The 11,974-nt window shown below is 40.1% G+C and overlaps 1 protein-coding gene and 1 non-coding gene across 2 annotated transcripts in view; one reads left to right on the top strand and one right to left on the bottom strand.

The window, feature by feature from the left end:
* The window catches only part of LOC101342807 (uncharacterized), a 48,238-nt gene that overhangs the window by 29,526 nt on the left and 6,738 nt on the right, over nt 1-11,974 (bottom strand). Inside the window, exon 3 of the mRNA XM_023724608.1 lies at nt 10,559-10,689. Within this exon, the coding sequence (XP_023580376.1) occupies nt 10,559-10,689 (131 nt within the window). The remainder of the gene's footprint in view (nt 1-10,558; nt 10,690-11,974) is intronic.
* TRNAH-GUG (transfer RNA histidin (anticodon GUG)) lies at nt 10,904-10,975 on the top strand. The gene has a single exon. It is a non-coding gene; the product is annotated as a tRNA-His (tRNA).

Raw genomic sequence — 11,974 nt, 5'->3', positions numbered from 1 at the left:
AGGTCTTAGAAGTTGCAGAAGATGAACATTAGATTGGAAGCAATATTAAAAGATGTAATGGCCAATTTAAAAAAAAAAAAAAAAACCCTAATGAGATATCAATCCACATGTACAAGAAATTCTATGAACTCCAAGCAGGATAAAAACAAGAGAACCCTATCACAGCACATGATTGTAAAACTGCTGAAAATTCAAGTCAAGACAAGAAGCCATTATTAAAGGACTAAATACTATCATTTCCAACCTACATTCTACTCCCTGACAAAATATCTTTCAAAGTGAAGGTGAAATAAAGTCCTTTCCAGATAAGCAGCAGATCCTCACTAACCCCACCCCCCAGCTGCTGTGGAGTCGATTCTGACTCATTTTGACCCCATGTGTGTCAGAGTAGAATTGTGTTCCATAAGGTTTTCAATGGCTAATTTTTTAGAAGTAGATCACCAGGACTTTCTCACAAAGTGGCTCTGGTTGGACTCCAACCTCCAACCTTTTAGTAAACATGAGTATGTTAATGGCTTGTACCACCCAGGGACTGTGACTCTTACTAAAGGAAATGCAAAAGGTAGTTATTCAGGCAGGAGTTAAATGATCCCAAGGGAAACATGGAAATGAAGGAAGGAATGAAGAACAATGGATAGGTTAAATATACAGGTAAAGAAAATAAATATTACTGTCCAAAACAATAACAATAATGTCTGTGTGATTTAAAATATATGTTGAAATAAAATGAATGACAGCAACAACTCAAATAGCAGGAGGAGAGTAAGTGGAATTAATATATCTAAAGTCCTAGCATTGTCTAGGAAGTATAAAAGTCCTAATTTATATTAGAGTCTTTTGTTCCAATTTCACAGAATACATAAAAGTAAAAAATATATATATCAGGATGAAGCCAAAAGCTATTATTTTTTGTGTGATTTCACCTGTGTTTTTAAAATAATTAACATTTTTATGCTAACAATATTTTATTGTGATATAATTTATGAACAGTATAATGCACATACAAGAAGTATACAGTTTGATGAATCTTGATAAATGTATACACCCTTATAATCATCAACCAGACCAAGCTCTATAGAACATTTCCATCATCCCAGGAAGTTTCCCTCATGTCAGTTTCTGGTGAAAATGCCTCAACAAATGATAGTATTTAGCCCTTTAATAATGGCTTCTTGTCTTCCCTTTCTGTTGTCTTTGTTCAACTCCCAATCTTTGACCATAATGTGAATTTTTTTCTTCTAGTGCTTCTTTGACTTGAATTTTCAGCAGTTTTACAATCATGTGCTGTGATAGGGTTCTCTTGTCTTTATCCTGCTTGGAGTTCATAGAATTTCTTGTACATGTGGATTGATATCTCATTAGGGTTTTTTTTTTTTTTTTTAAATTGGCCATTACATCTTTTAATATTGCTTCCAATCTAATGTTCATCTTCTGCAACTTCTAAGACCTGAAATACACATACATTAAGCCTTTATAACATGACTCATTTTTTATTCTCTCTTTTCTGAAGTTCCATTCCTGTTAGCTCTCTATACTTCAAACCAGATATTTTATACTTATTTTCCAATTACTATTCCCTCTTCAACTTGGTCCAAATTGCTATTAAACAATATATTGATTTTTTTTTAGTTTTTTTTTTTCCTTTTTAGAATTTCCATTTGATATTTACATAAATTCCTACTCACTGGTGAATCTTTCCATCTTGTCATCTGTTTTCTTAAACATTACCATTTCTTAAATATATCTAAAACATTTTCTTAAACATGTCTAAAACATCATTTCAATGTTCTTGTCTAATACTTCCAGTGTCTCAGTCACCTGTGAGTCAGTTTCTATTGTTTTCTTTTTTTCTCTTGTTCCGTTTCTTTGTCTGCCTGGAAAAGTGTGATTGACCAATGGATCTGATGTGTAAAAAACTATGGAGGCTTCAGATAATGTTATCTTTCTCTGGAGATTGTTCACCCTCTCCCCTGGCAGATAGCAGAGGGGCAGATCACCTCAATCCAATCGTGACTAAACTGATTTCCACTTGTCTGCACTCATGGAGAGTCTCAGTCTACATCTGGTTTGCCCACGCTCATAGATTGTAGACCTCTGGTGCTCCCATCTGAGAGGCATCTGCTCTTTGGAGGGTCCTGAACTGTAATTTATATCTATCTCCTTTGCACCATCATACTACTGAAAATTCCACTCCTCTTTCAACCGTGCTCTGCTTGCCTTCATAACCACTTTATAATGCATAGTTTAATTTGTAAAGTACCAGTTCACGTCACAGTTCACTCCAGGATCTTGGCTCCTCAAGCCTGAATATCTGGACAGCTCCATGTGTCCTTCCCACCCCCTCCCCAGCCTTGTAAGATTTCTTAAAGTGATGCTGTTTTCTCTGCCTCTTATTAGTAGCTGCTGTCTACCCAGAGCTTCTCAATTTCCTGTCCCATTCTAAGTATTAGCAAATACTGTAAGCGGAAAGGCAGGGATTCAGCCTCATGTCAATGAGCTTCTCTCTCTCAGGATCTGTCTGTATAGGTCCTAACTTCATTGGTAGCTCTCCAAAGACTTCAGACAGAAATGCTTTAAATCGCACTTTATCTACTTGTTTTGGAGATGAGTGTTGGTTTTCTACAAATACGCCAACATGACTGAAAAAAAAAAGCCTACAAATTTTAGGCAAATTTCCTACCTTCATTTATTAAAAACAACCAGAAAAAGCAAGGGGTCACTGGTACATACTTGGAGTTTCTTTCAAAATACTTGGGATAAATCTGACTGGATATTAAAAGCTTTTGCTTGAATTATGTGCAAAAGATTTCTACTATGAGCTAAACAATCCTCATGGCTGTCCAAGGTCCAAGAATTTAATGAAGTTGGATCCAGTCCCCTGATGTACTGTCTGCACTTTTCATTAGGTCACCATCAAACTCTTCAAGTAACCAGTTTTCCAGATGCCTAGCCATTAATACGGGGGAGGATGTTAACCAAACATTTTAACAGTTCTAATTTATTCTAGGGAATGTTGGAAGTCCTCACTGGTACAGTTAGAAATGAACACAAACAATTTTATAATAATAGTAATAATAATAATAGCTTTCTCAGAGCTTTACTATGAGATTGGCATGGTTCCTAGGTGCTTTTCCATGTAATAACTTATTTAGTCCAGGTAACAACCCTGCAAAATATTGTTGGTTATTACCACCTCTTGTTGTAGATAAGAACATTCAGGCCCTGAAAGGCTGGGTTTACCTTTTCAAAGGCCCTTCCTCTGTGATGGTGAGAGCCAGGACTTAGACCCAGGCAGTTTGCCCTAGAGCCCTTGCCCTTGAGCCGTCATGCTCAGTGGTAACTGAGAGGACTTGACTAAAATTTACATCCCCTCCTTCTTACTCAACCTCCAAGATTTCTAAGTGAATAAAAGTAAGGCCTACAAAGCACTCAGAACTAATTAATGAAATAAAGAAAAAGAGCAGAAAGAGCAAACAAAACTAATATGTCTTCCCCAGAAACAGGTGCTTTTAAGATGTTCTTTTTAATCACTGGTTTTCAGAAGTTTTATTATAATATGTACAGGCATAGTTTTATTTTTATCTTCCTTGGGGTTCACTGAGTTTCTTGGGTCTAGGAATTAATAGTTTTCATCTATTTTGGAAAACATTTTTGGCTGTTATCTCTTCAAATGTTTCTTCAGCCTCATTCTGCTTTTCCTCTCCTTCTGGAAGTCAATTACACATATACTAGATCATTTTATATTGTTCCATAGATTTCAGATATTCTGTTCTATTTTCTGTTTCTTCTTCATTCTCATTGTGTTTCTGTCTGCATAATTGCTATTAACTCATTCGAATTCACAGATCCATCTTTTTCTGTGTATAGTCTTTTGTTAATGCCATTGAATATATTCTTGATTTCTGATATGTCATCTTCTGATATTCTATTTTCATTTTGTTCTTTTTTATAATTTTCATTTCTCTTCTGAAATTCTTTACCTGATTACCTGTGTTGTCTTTTTGTTTGGTAGTCATTACAGCGTATTTCTTGTACTTATTTTCAAGTCCTTACCTAATAGTCCAACATCTAGACCATGTAGGAGGTTGCTTCTATTGACTTTATTTTTCTTGATTTTATGTCACTTTTTTGCTTCATTGCGCCTCTTGTAATTTTTAAATGTATGTCAGTGTGTATAAAACAATGATAGAAACAGAGGTAATATTTACTCACAGGTAAGGGTACATGGACTTTTCTATCAGGCCTCTAGTGTGGAGGGCTGAGTCAATCTAACGTGTACTTTTGGTGGGTCTTGTCTTTGTTGAACTAATTAGATTCAGCTTATCACTGGCTTCAAATGTTTGGTACTGCAATCAACTTTTCTTTCAGCAGGGCTTGGGATCTGAGCACCAGTAAGACTCTAGATGTTTCTATTTGTTCATTTCATCCCAGCAACTAGCTTTCTGAAACATGGGTGATATCTTTCTCTTTCGCAGCCTGGATTTTAGCTTTTTAGCTCAGAGTAGAATTCTCTTTGCTCTTTAATTCTGTTGCCAGCTTTCTGTGCTCTGCTCTCTCCAACGTGCTGCTCTTCCACAAACCTTTAGAGGACCCGGTGTATGTGACTGCAAACTCAACATGGAAACGTCTATTTAAAAGGTTAATCATGGGCATTATAAATGTGTATGGGGTGACATGAGTCAGAAGCGACTCTACAGCAACTGGTTTTATATTTGCATCTTATATATGTTTGTATATGTGTATTAATAGATTGTGTCAAAGAATAAAATCAGAGGTAATTATCAGTATACTGTTTACTCTCATATATAAAGGAGAACTGTTGTTCTTTAAATAAAGCCTCCCTCCAAAAAAATTATGTTAAAACAAAATAGATGAGAATGGAGAGAAAAAAAAAATGACACAATCAGGGAATGATGGATTTCTTCCTTCCTTTCTGGAAACTCTAGAAGGCCAGTCTGAGCAGTCCGCCATGGAGCAAGTTCAGGAGTCACAGGGGAAACAAATTTTAGTTACTTATGGGTTTTCTGGATAATATTGAGAGTTTAGCTGAAAACATACATAACAGGTTATCTCTACCAGTGTTCCTTTGTTAGAACCTCCACGTTAGTTAAGCCAGGTTAGTACCATTTCTCTATTTAGAATTTTTAACTTGCCAGCTTTGGGTCAAAATTCTGCTCCTGCAAGAACCAATTTGACCATGAGAGCCTCAGTCTCTTTTTGACTCATAATAATCAGGCGGATTTTACCACAGGATAATGGCTCTGTACTAACATTTAAGCACATGGGTATTAGGCAATTGAAGAAGGCAAAAAAGTATAAGTACAATCATAAAAATTGTGAGAAACTTGGCATCTACTTCGTACTCAATTTTCTAGTCATTCTGGGACTAACAGGAGAATAGCGCTCGAGAATCAGTTTGATCAACTTTTGATCAACCAGGTGAACTTTTTCATTGACTAACTTCAATTTTCTAGTCCTTACTTCAAAAAATATGAAATAGCTTTTGTATAGATGGCCAGTAAATAGCAAAGAACAATTTCACTTTTTAAGACTATTCTAGGCCTGGTGGCACAGTGGTTAAAAGCGCAATTGCTAACCAAAAGTGAGCAGTTTGAAAGCACCAGCCACTCCTTGGAAACTCTATGGGGCAGTTCTCCTCTGTCCTATAAGGTCTCTCTGAGTCAAAATCGACTTGATGGCAAAGGGTTTGATTTTGGAGGTAACAAATTTATGCTAATCTGTAAAGTAGTTAAAGCTCGAGCTATTTTATTTATTTGGATCACAGCAATAAATTATGAATCACATGTTCTAGTTTAAGAACAATGAGCCAGGTCAGAAATCCTCATATGAACTGGTGAAATCCAGCATCTTGGATCAGATCCTTACCATGTTAGGCTCTTAATAATATATGAGTAACTGAGGTTTAAAAAAAAAAATTCAGTGTTTAGAATGGCCAGATGACTGTGTCCAATGTCTCATTTACATAGTGATTTGGTGAGCATGGAAAGCCATTAGATTACTCAAAAAGAGTAATTTTATGGATACACATGGAAAAGGCACAAAGTAGTTACTAATGAAAACTGGGAGGAGCCAAGTACACTTTGAATTTATTCGGTCTGCTTGTAAAAGACCAATAACATAGATGAGGTTAAGCAAATCGTGTAATGGTTCGTTTGTAGGTTAAGAAGAAAACAATTGAACTATACTTTGTATTATTGGTATCATGACCACTTTAATCCCTGGCATCACTTGTTTCTTTGCGCCTCTGGGAAATACCAATAACAGCAGCAAGTTGTTGGTGGCTTTGATTCCAATTTTAGGCCAAGATTAAGTATGTAGATGTGAATGAGTTAATAATATTCTAGAGGACTCTGGAGTAGAATGACAAATCAAGTGGAAATATCAGCAGTTGTTGCAATTATCTGATAAAGGAAAAGTAGGAAATTCGAAGAGCTTATAAGAAATAGAACCATGAAAAAAGAACGAAAATGACTATGGAAGTCACTTTGACAATACACAAGACATTTAAAGAGTTTCATTATTCTTAAAGTAGAAAAGAGGCAATGATATCTATTAAAATGCTTATCAGTGAGATAAGCAGAAAAGAAAATAATTAAGCACCATTGGGTACTTGGAGAAACCTCATTGCTGAAAACCTAACTCCATGATACTCTTTATAGTTCAACAGAGCCCTCTCAGGAAATATCCACTGCATTATTATCATTGAATTCCATCCATTTTCTAAATATCTATTTTAAAAGGATTTTTGCCCTTTTTCATAAAAGGATGAACCAGCTCAGCGTTCTAGAAATTATTAAATTTTAGTTCATATAATTGTCAGAAGCTCCCATTTTATTCACTTAATTGCCTCATTGTAGTGATATAAATATCTTTTCTCTCCTTTCTTTGCCAGATTTAAACATCCTGAAATTGTTCTGTAATTTGGAATCTTCACCATACTAATAAAGCAGACTATTGTATGCTAGAAATTCAGTTTTCTTTCTATTCTAAGATCCCCTTTAAGTAGAGCAATTTATTAAACTCAAGAGTTCTTAGGTGGGATGTTATGGATCGAATTGTGTCCCCCCAAAATGTATGTCAACTTGGTTAGGCCATGAGTCCCAGCATTGCGTGGTTATCCTCCATTTTGTCATCTGATGTCTGTGTTGTAAATGCTACCTCTGCGATGTTAATGAGGCAGGATTAGAGGCAGTTATGTTAATGAGGCGGGAGTCAATCTACAAGATTAGGTTGTAGTTTGTCAATCGTTTTTGAGATATAAAAGAGAGAAGCAAGCAGAGAGACAGAGGGACCTCCTACCACCAAGAATGAAGCACTGGGAGGGGAGCATGTCCTTTGGATCCGGGATCCCTGCACTGAGAAGCTCCTAGACCAGAGGAAGATTGATGACAAGGACCTTCCTTTCCCCAGAGCCAACAGAGAGAGAAAGCCTTCCCCTGGAGCTGGTACCCTGTATTCGGACTTCTAGCCTCCTAGATTGTGACAGAATAAACTTCTGTTGGTTAAAGCCATCCATTTGTGGTATTTCTGTTACAGCAGCACTAGATGACTAAGATGGGGGGAAACCATCATGTATTGAGAACATTCTTTGCAGATATTGACACCTATTGAGCTCATTAGTATTAGACCAATAAAAATGTGAATAACTCAGTGCTGCAGACTCAAACACCAGGAACTGCCAGAAACCCCAGAACAAACAAATAGGCAATCACGAAAAGACTCACAGACTAAACTGGCTATCATCCAACAGAGGCTGGATCCATGTTAACCACCACCCAACAGAGATCATTCCCAGATGCTCATTTCATTAAATCAAAACCAGAGTTTCATTCTGCTATCACTGATGTAGAAAATAATTGATACACACAAATGAGAGAAGAATTTAAAAAAAGCCTTTTCCGGACCCCCCTTTGGCTTTTAAAACCCAAGGGGCTTATTTTTTTTTCTTGGGTTCAATGGAAGAACCAAGAGAACGTGAGCCCGTAGCTCTTAAGGGTCCAGGTCTACATGCGGTACACTGTCAGGTGCAGGATACTATTGGCTCCAAGATGTGCCTCAGGTGAGCTAAATTGTGTGGAAATAGCCAAAAAACAGTCAAGGAATCATACAGAGACAGTATGCTAATTCACCTTTGCCATTGATAGAGAAGGGAGAAGAGAAACAAATGTCTGAGACCAGCATAAAACTATCAAAGAGACCACTTAGTCATTCTTCTCTAGACTCTATTGACTAGGTCCCCACAGGAATCAATCAGTTATATGTGGACTTTTCAAAACATTGTGGAAGTGTAGCCGAGGAGCAGATGTGTAATGCCCACCATTTCCTCTGTTGTACCTCCCCCTTCGTTAAGTCAGGATGGCACCACTCCCCTTATTAGATGAACACACAGAGATGGAGAAAGTTTGTTGTGCTAACAAGAGTATGAAGCACAGGACTCTCCTATTGAGTTGGAAAAGTAAATTGGAATATGAATTGTTATTGCTTCTCTGAAAGGCACATTTTCAGGGTTTACTACTTAAATTAAAAACATTTACTATAATCACTAAGAGAACAATTGCACTTCAGGGACTCTACCCTATTGAAATACTTGCACGCTTGGTGGGAAAGACGTGTACAAGAATGATGACTGCAGCATTATTTATAATTATAAAAGCATGAAACCAACCCAATTTTTAAAACCACACGTAAAGGGTTAAATGATGGTACAAAGAAACTATGGAACAAATACCTTCATCAAAAATAACGCGGAAGACCAAACAATGGTTTAGCTTAAATAGTAAAAAGTGTCTGCCTTGAGCATTATCCACTTTTAAGAACTATCTGTATGGGATCAGCAACTCAAAGGATTAGATAGGAACCTTAAGGGACAGTGAGTTTATGTTAATGAGGGAGGAACAACTCAGACAAAGAGGGAGAGAATGGTTGCATAACTCGAAGAATGTAATCAGTGTCCCTGAACAGTACATGTAGAACCTTGCTGTGTATATTCTCAACAACAGCAAAATAAATAAAATTTTTAAAAGTAATGTAGAAGATAATGATGATCGTGATTCTATTCGCTCACTATTCATTATTGATGAAACAATTACGAAATCCAGGCACGTCCTGGAGGTATGTACTATTAGCGGCCTCCTATAAGAAATGTGAACAATTGAGGTACATAAAGGTGAAGTTACTAGTCCAAGGCCACACAAGAGGGAAGACAGGATTTCAACCCAGATCCATGGTCCTGAGCACAGATTACACCAGGCTCTTGTATCCTGTTTCAAGGAATTTCCGTATCTCCCAACCGTAGAACTTAATTTATTCCCGTTAGATCTTCTGGGAGGATGTGGGAGGACATCAAGTGGGCATTAGGCCGAGTGAGCCAATCTCTGCAAACGGCTTGGATGGATTACGCAGTGCTTGCTCCCGGGCGGGCTCAGAACCACCAACCTTTTCGTTAACCGCCGAACGCACTAACCGACTGCACCACAGGGACGTGGAAAGGTAATTTTACCAATCGCGAGCACAGCCGAGCAGGGCCCGGGTGGCACAGTGGCTGACAGCTGAGGCCGCTAACCAGGAGGCCAGCAGTTCGAGTTCACCAGCTGCTCCTTGGGTTAACCCTATGAGGCAGTTCCATTCTGCCTTTGTGGGGTCTCTATGAGAGGGGGTTGGGGTTTTGTTTTTTTTTTTTTTCAGTAGGGTCCTAGGACCCATTGACTGCCAGGCGGTGCCACTCGCCTTGTGCAGTACGACTCTGCAGGCCCCAAAACCTAGGCAAGCCGAAGAGATTGGGGGGACGAAGCGTGCTGTTCGTCACCTTTGAAACCTGTGCGTTGGGTGAAGCTAGAAAAGCCAAACGCTCTTCGCCCCTCCTGGCTCCTCGCCTGCCCCCAAAGTCGGCGCTGCAGGCGACGCCGGGGCCCGCCTCCCCGCCTGAGCCCCCAGGCCCGGGAGGGACGCTCGGGCCGGAGGGCGTGGAAGGACCCACGCAGGGCAAGGGATGAGTGTTTGCCCCCCTATCAGCCACTTTCGGGGCGGGCGTGACGCTTCCGTCTTCGGATTCCTCCCTGCGTCCCCTCCACGAGCTCCACGAGGGCAGGGCTCGTGGTGACGGTCGCTCTTGTGTCCGCTCGTCGACTACAGGGCCTGGCACACCCCAGGGCGCTCAGGGAGGACCTCTTGAGTCGATACATTGCTGTGTTTGTGCTTTCATTTCCTTGAAGAACACGGGAAATTCACAGGAAACTTTGGTGGCGCAGCGGTTTAGAGCTCGGTTGCGAACCAAAAGTTCGGCAGTTCGAATCCACCAGGTGCTCTATGGGAACCCTATAGGGCGGTTCTACTCTGACCTACCGGGTGGCTGTGAGTCGGACCCGACGGCAGCGGGTTTGTTTTTTTGTCGTTGTTTTTTTTTTTTTTTTGGTTTGGTTCTTGAAAGGATTTTCAAAGGGAGAAGTTCTGCTTTAAAAGCCTTTTCTTTGGTTCATTGATTTCCAGGCACGCATTGTCCCGTGAGGCGGGGCCGCGGGAAAAGCCGAGAGTGCGCCACCTGCGCGGCTCGAACTCCCGGCGCTCGGCGCGGCGGCGTCGCAAGAGGTTGGCGGGCTCGGCGGGCTCGGCGGGGTCGGGGTAGGCGGAACGGGAGAGGGACCGGTCCACAAGGGAAACAGAGAGAGAGGACTAGGACAATGAACTCTCCCAGGAGGCCAGATCCCGAAAGATGAGAATTGTTTTTATCGTGTATCAGAACGAGGAAAGAGAAACGGAGAAAGGACATGAAACAGAAAAACTCAAAGACTCGTGGCTCTCCAAGAACAAAGCAGGACAATATGGTGCGTGTTACAAATAAAAAATGTAAAACGAAGCACGGGAACAGCCGGTAGCTTCGTGGCGCGCCGTGATCGTATAGTGGTTAGTACTCTGCGTTGTGGCCGCAGCAACCTCGGTTCGAATCCGAGTCACGGCAGGACCTGGCCTTTACTTTGCAAGATTTGGTGCGTGTTTTAGTTCCGCTTTTAATCCTCGCACGGGCTGCCCCCTTAATCTGCGTCCAAAGAGCAGCGTAAGGAAACCCCTGCGTGCACACACCTAGGGCTCTGCTCCTGGGAGATGCGGGACTGACCAGTATGTACGAGCATGCGCAGAAACTATCCCCCCAGTAAAATGCCGTCTCTCAAGGGGCGCTTGGCTGCAGCTTGTACCAACGTAACGGTGAGGCCGAAACCACTTTTCCGGTTGAGATATTTCACGTGTCAGCGGGGCCTTTTTAGGTGCAATGACAACAGCTTTTTATATGCTCACATTCTAACACTATTTTACAATAAAATCGAAAAATACAAAATCTACTAAATATAAAGCCTAAACTCGATGCCTCCCCCCGCAATTTTATGCTAACAGTAAACTGCACAAGTCTGAAGTGCAGAGCACGGTGTATTCTAGCAAATGTAACCATCAGCTCACAAAAAATCTTTAGAACCCTCGCTTAGGCAAACCATCCTGATGAACATTAGATTAATGTGAAGTAATTAGATTAGAATTAGGTTAATGTTAGTTCCATAGATTCAGGTTGACTGTCCTCAAGGTGCAAGATCCCTGGTAGTGCTGTGGTTAAGTAGCTTGGCTACTAATTGGCTACTAAGCAGAAGGTTGGTGGTTCAGATCCACCAGCTGCTCCAAGTGGTTTGGTAACGACTGGGCAGTTCTGCTCTATTGAGTTGACCACTGTGGGTTGAGTTCTTAAGATTCACTGTAAGTCAACATGCTTCTTTGTGTAAATCAACATGCTCCCTTTGTGTGTGTGGCTTTTTTTTTTTTTTTCATGTAACAGTGTTTTTGAGATGCATCTATGCTGTTGAGAGTTATTATTTTGGAGTTATTGATGAGTGTTATTCCTGTGTGTGAACACACCACAATTATTGGACAATCCAGTTATTTCTAGTTTTGACTGTTGTGAACAAAGCTGCTA

This window comes from Trichechus manatus, unplaced genomic scaffold (genome assembly GCF_000243295.1).
Source record: "Trichechus manatus latirostris isolate Lorelei unplaced genomic scaffold, TriManLat1.0 scaffold00250, whole genome shotgun sequence".
NCBI lineage: Eukaryota > Metazoa > Chordata > Mammalia > Sirenia > Trichechidae > Trichechus > Trichechus manatus.
This window is presented reverse-complemented; position numbering and strand designations above follow the sequence as displayed.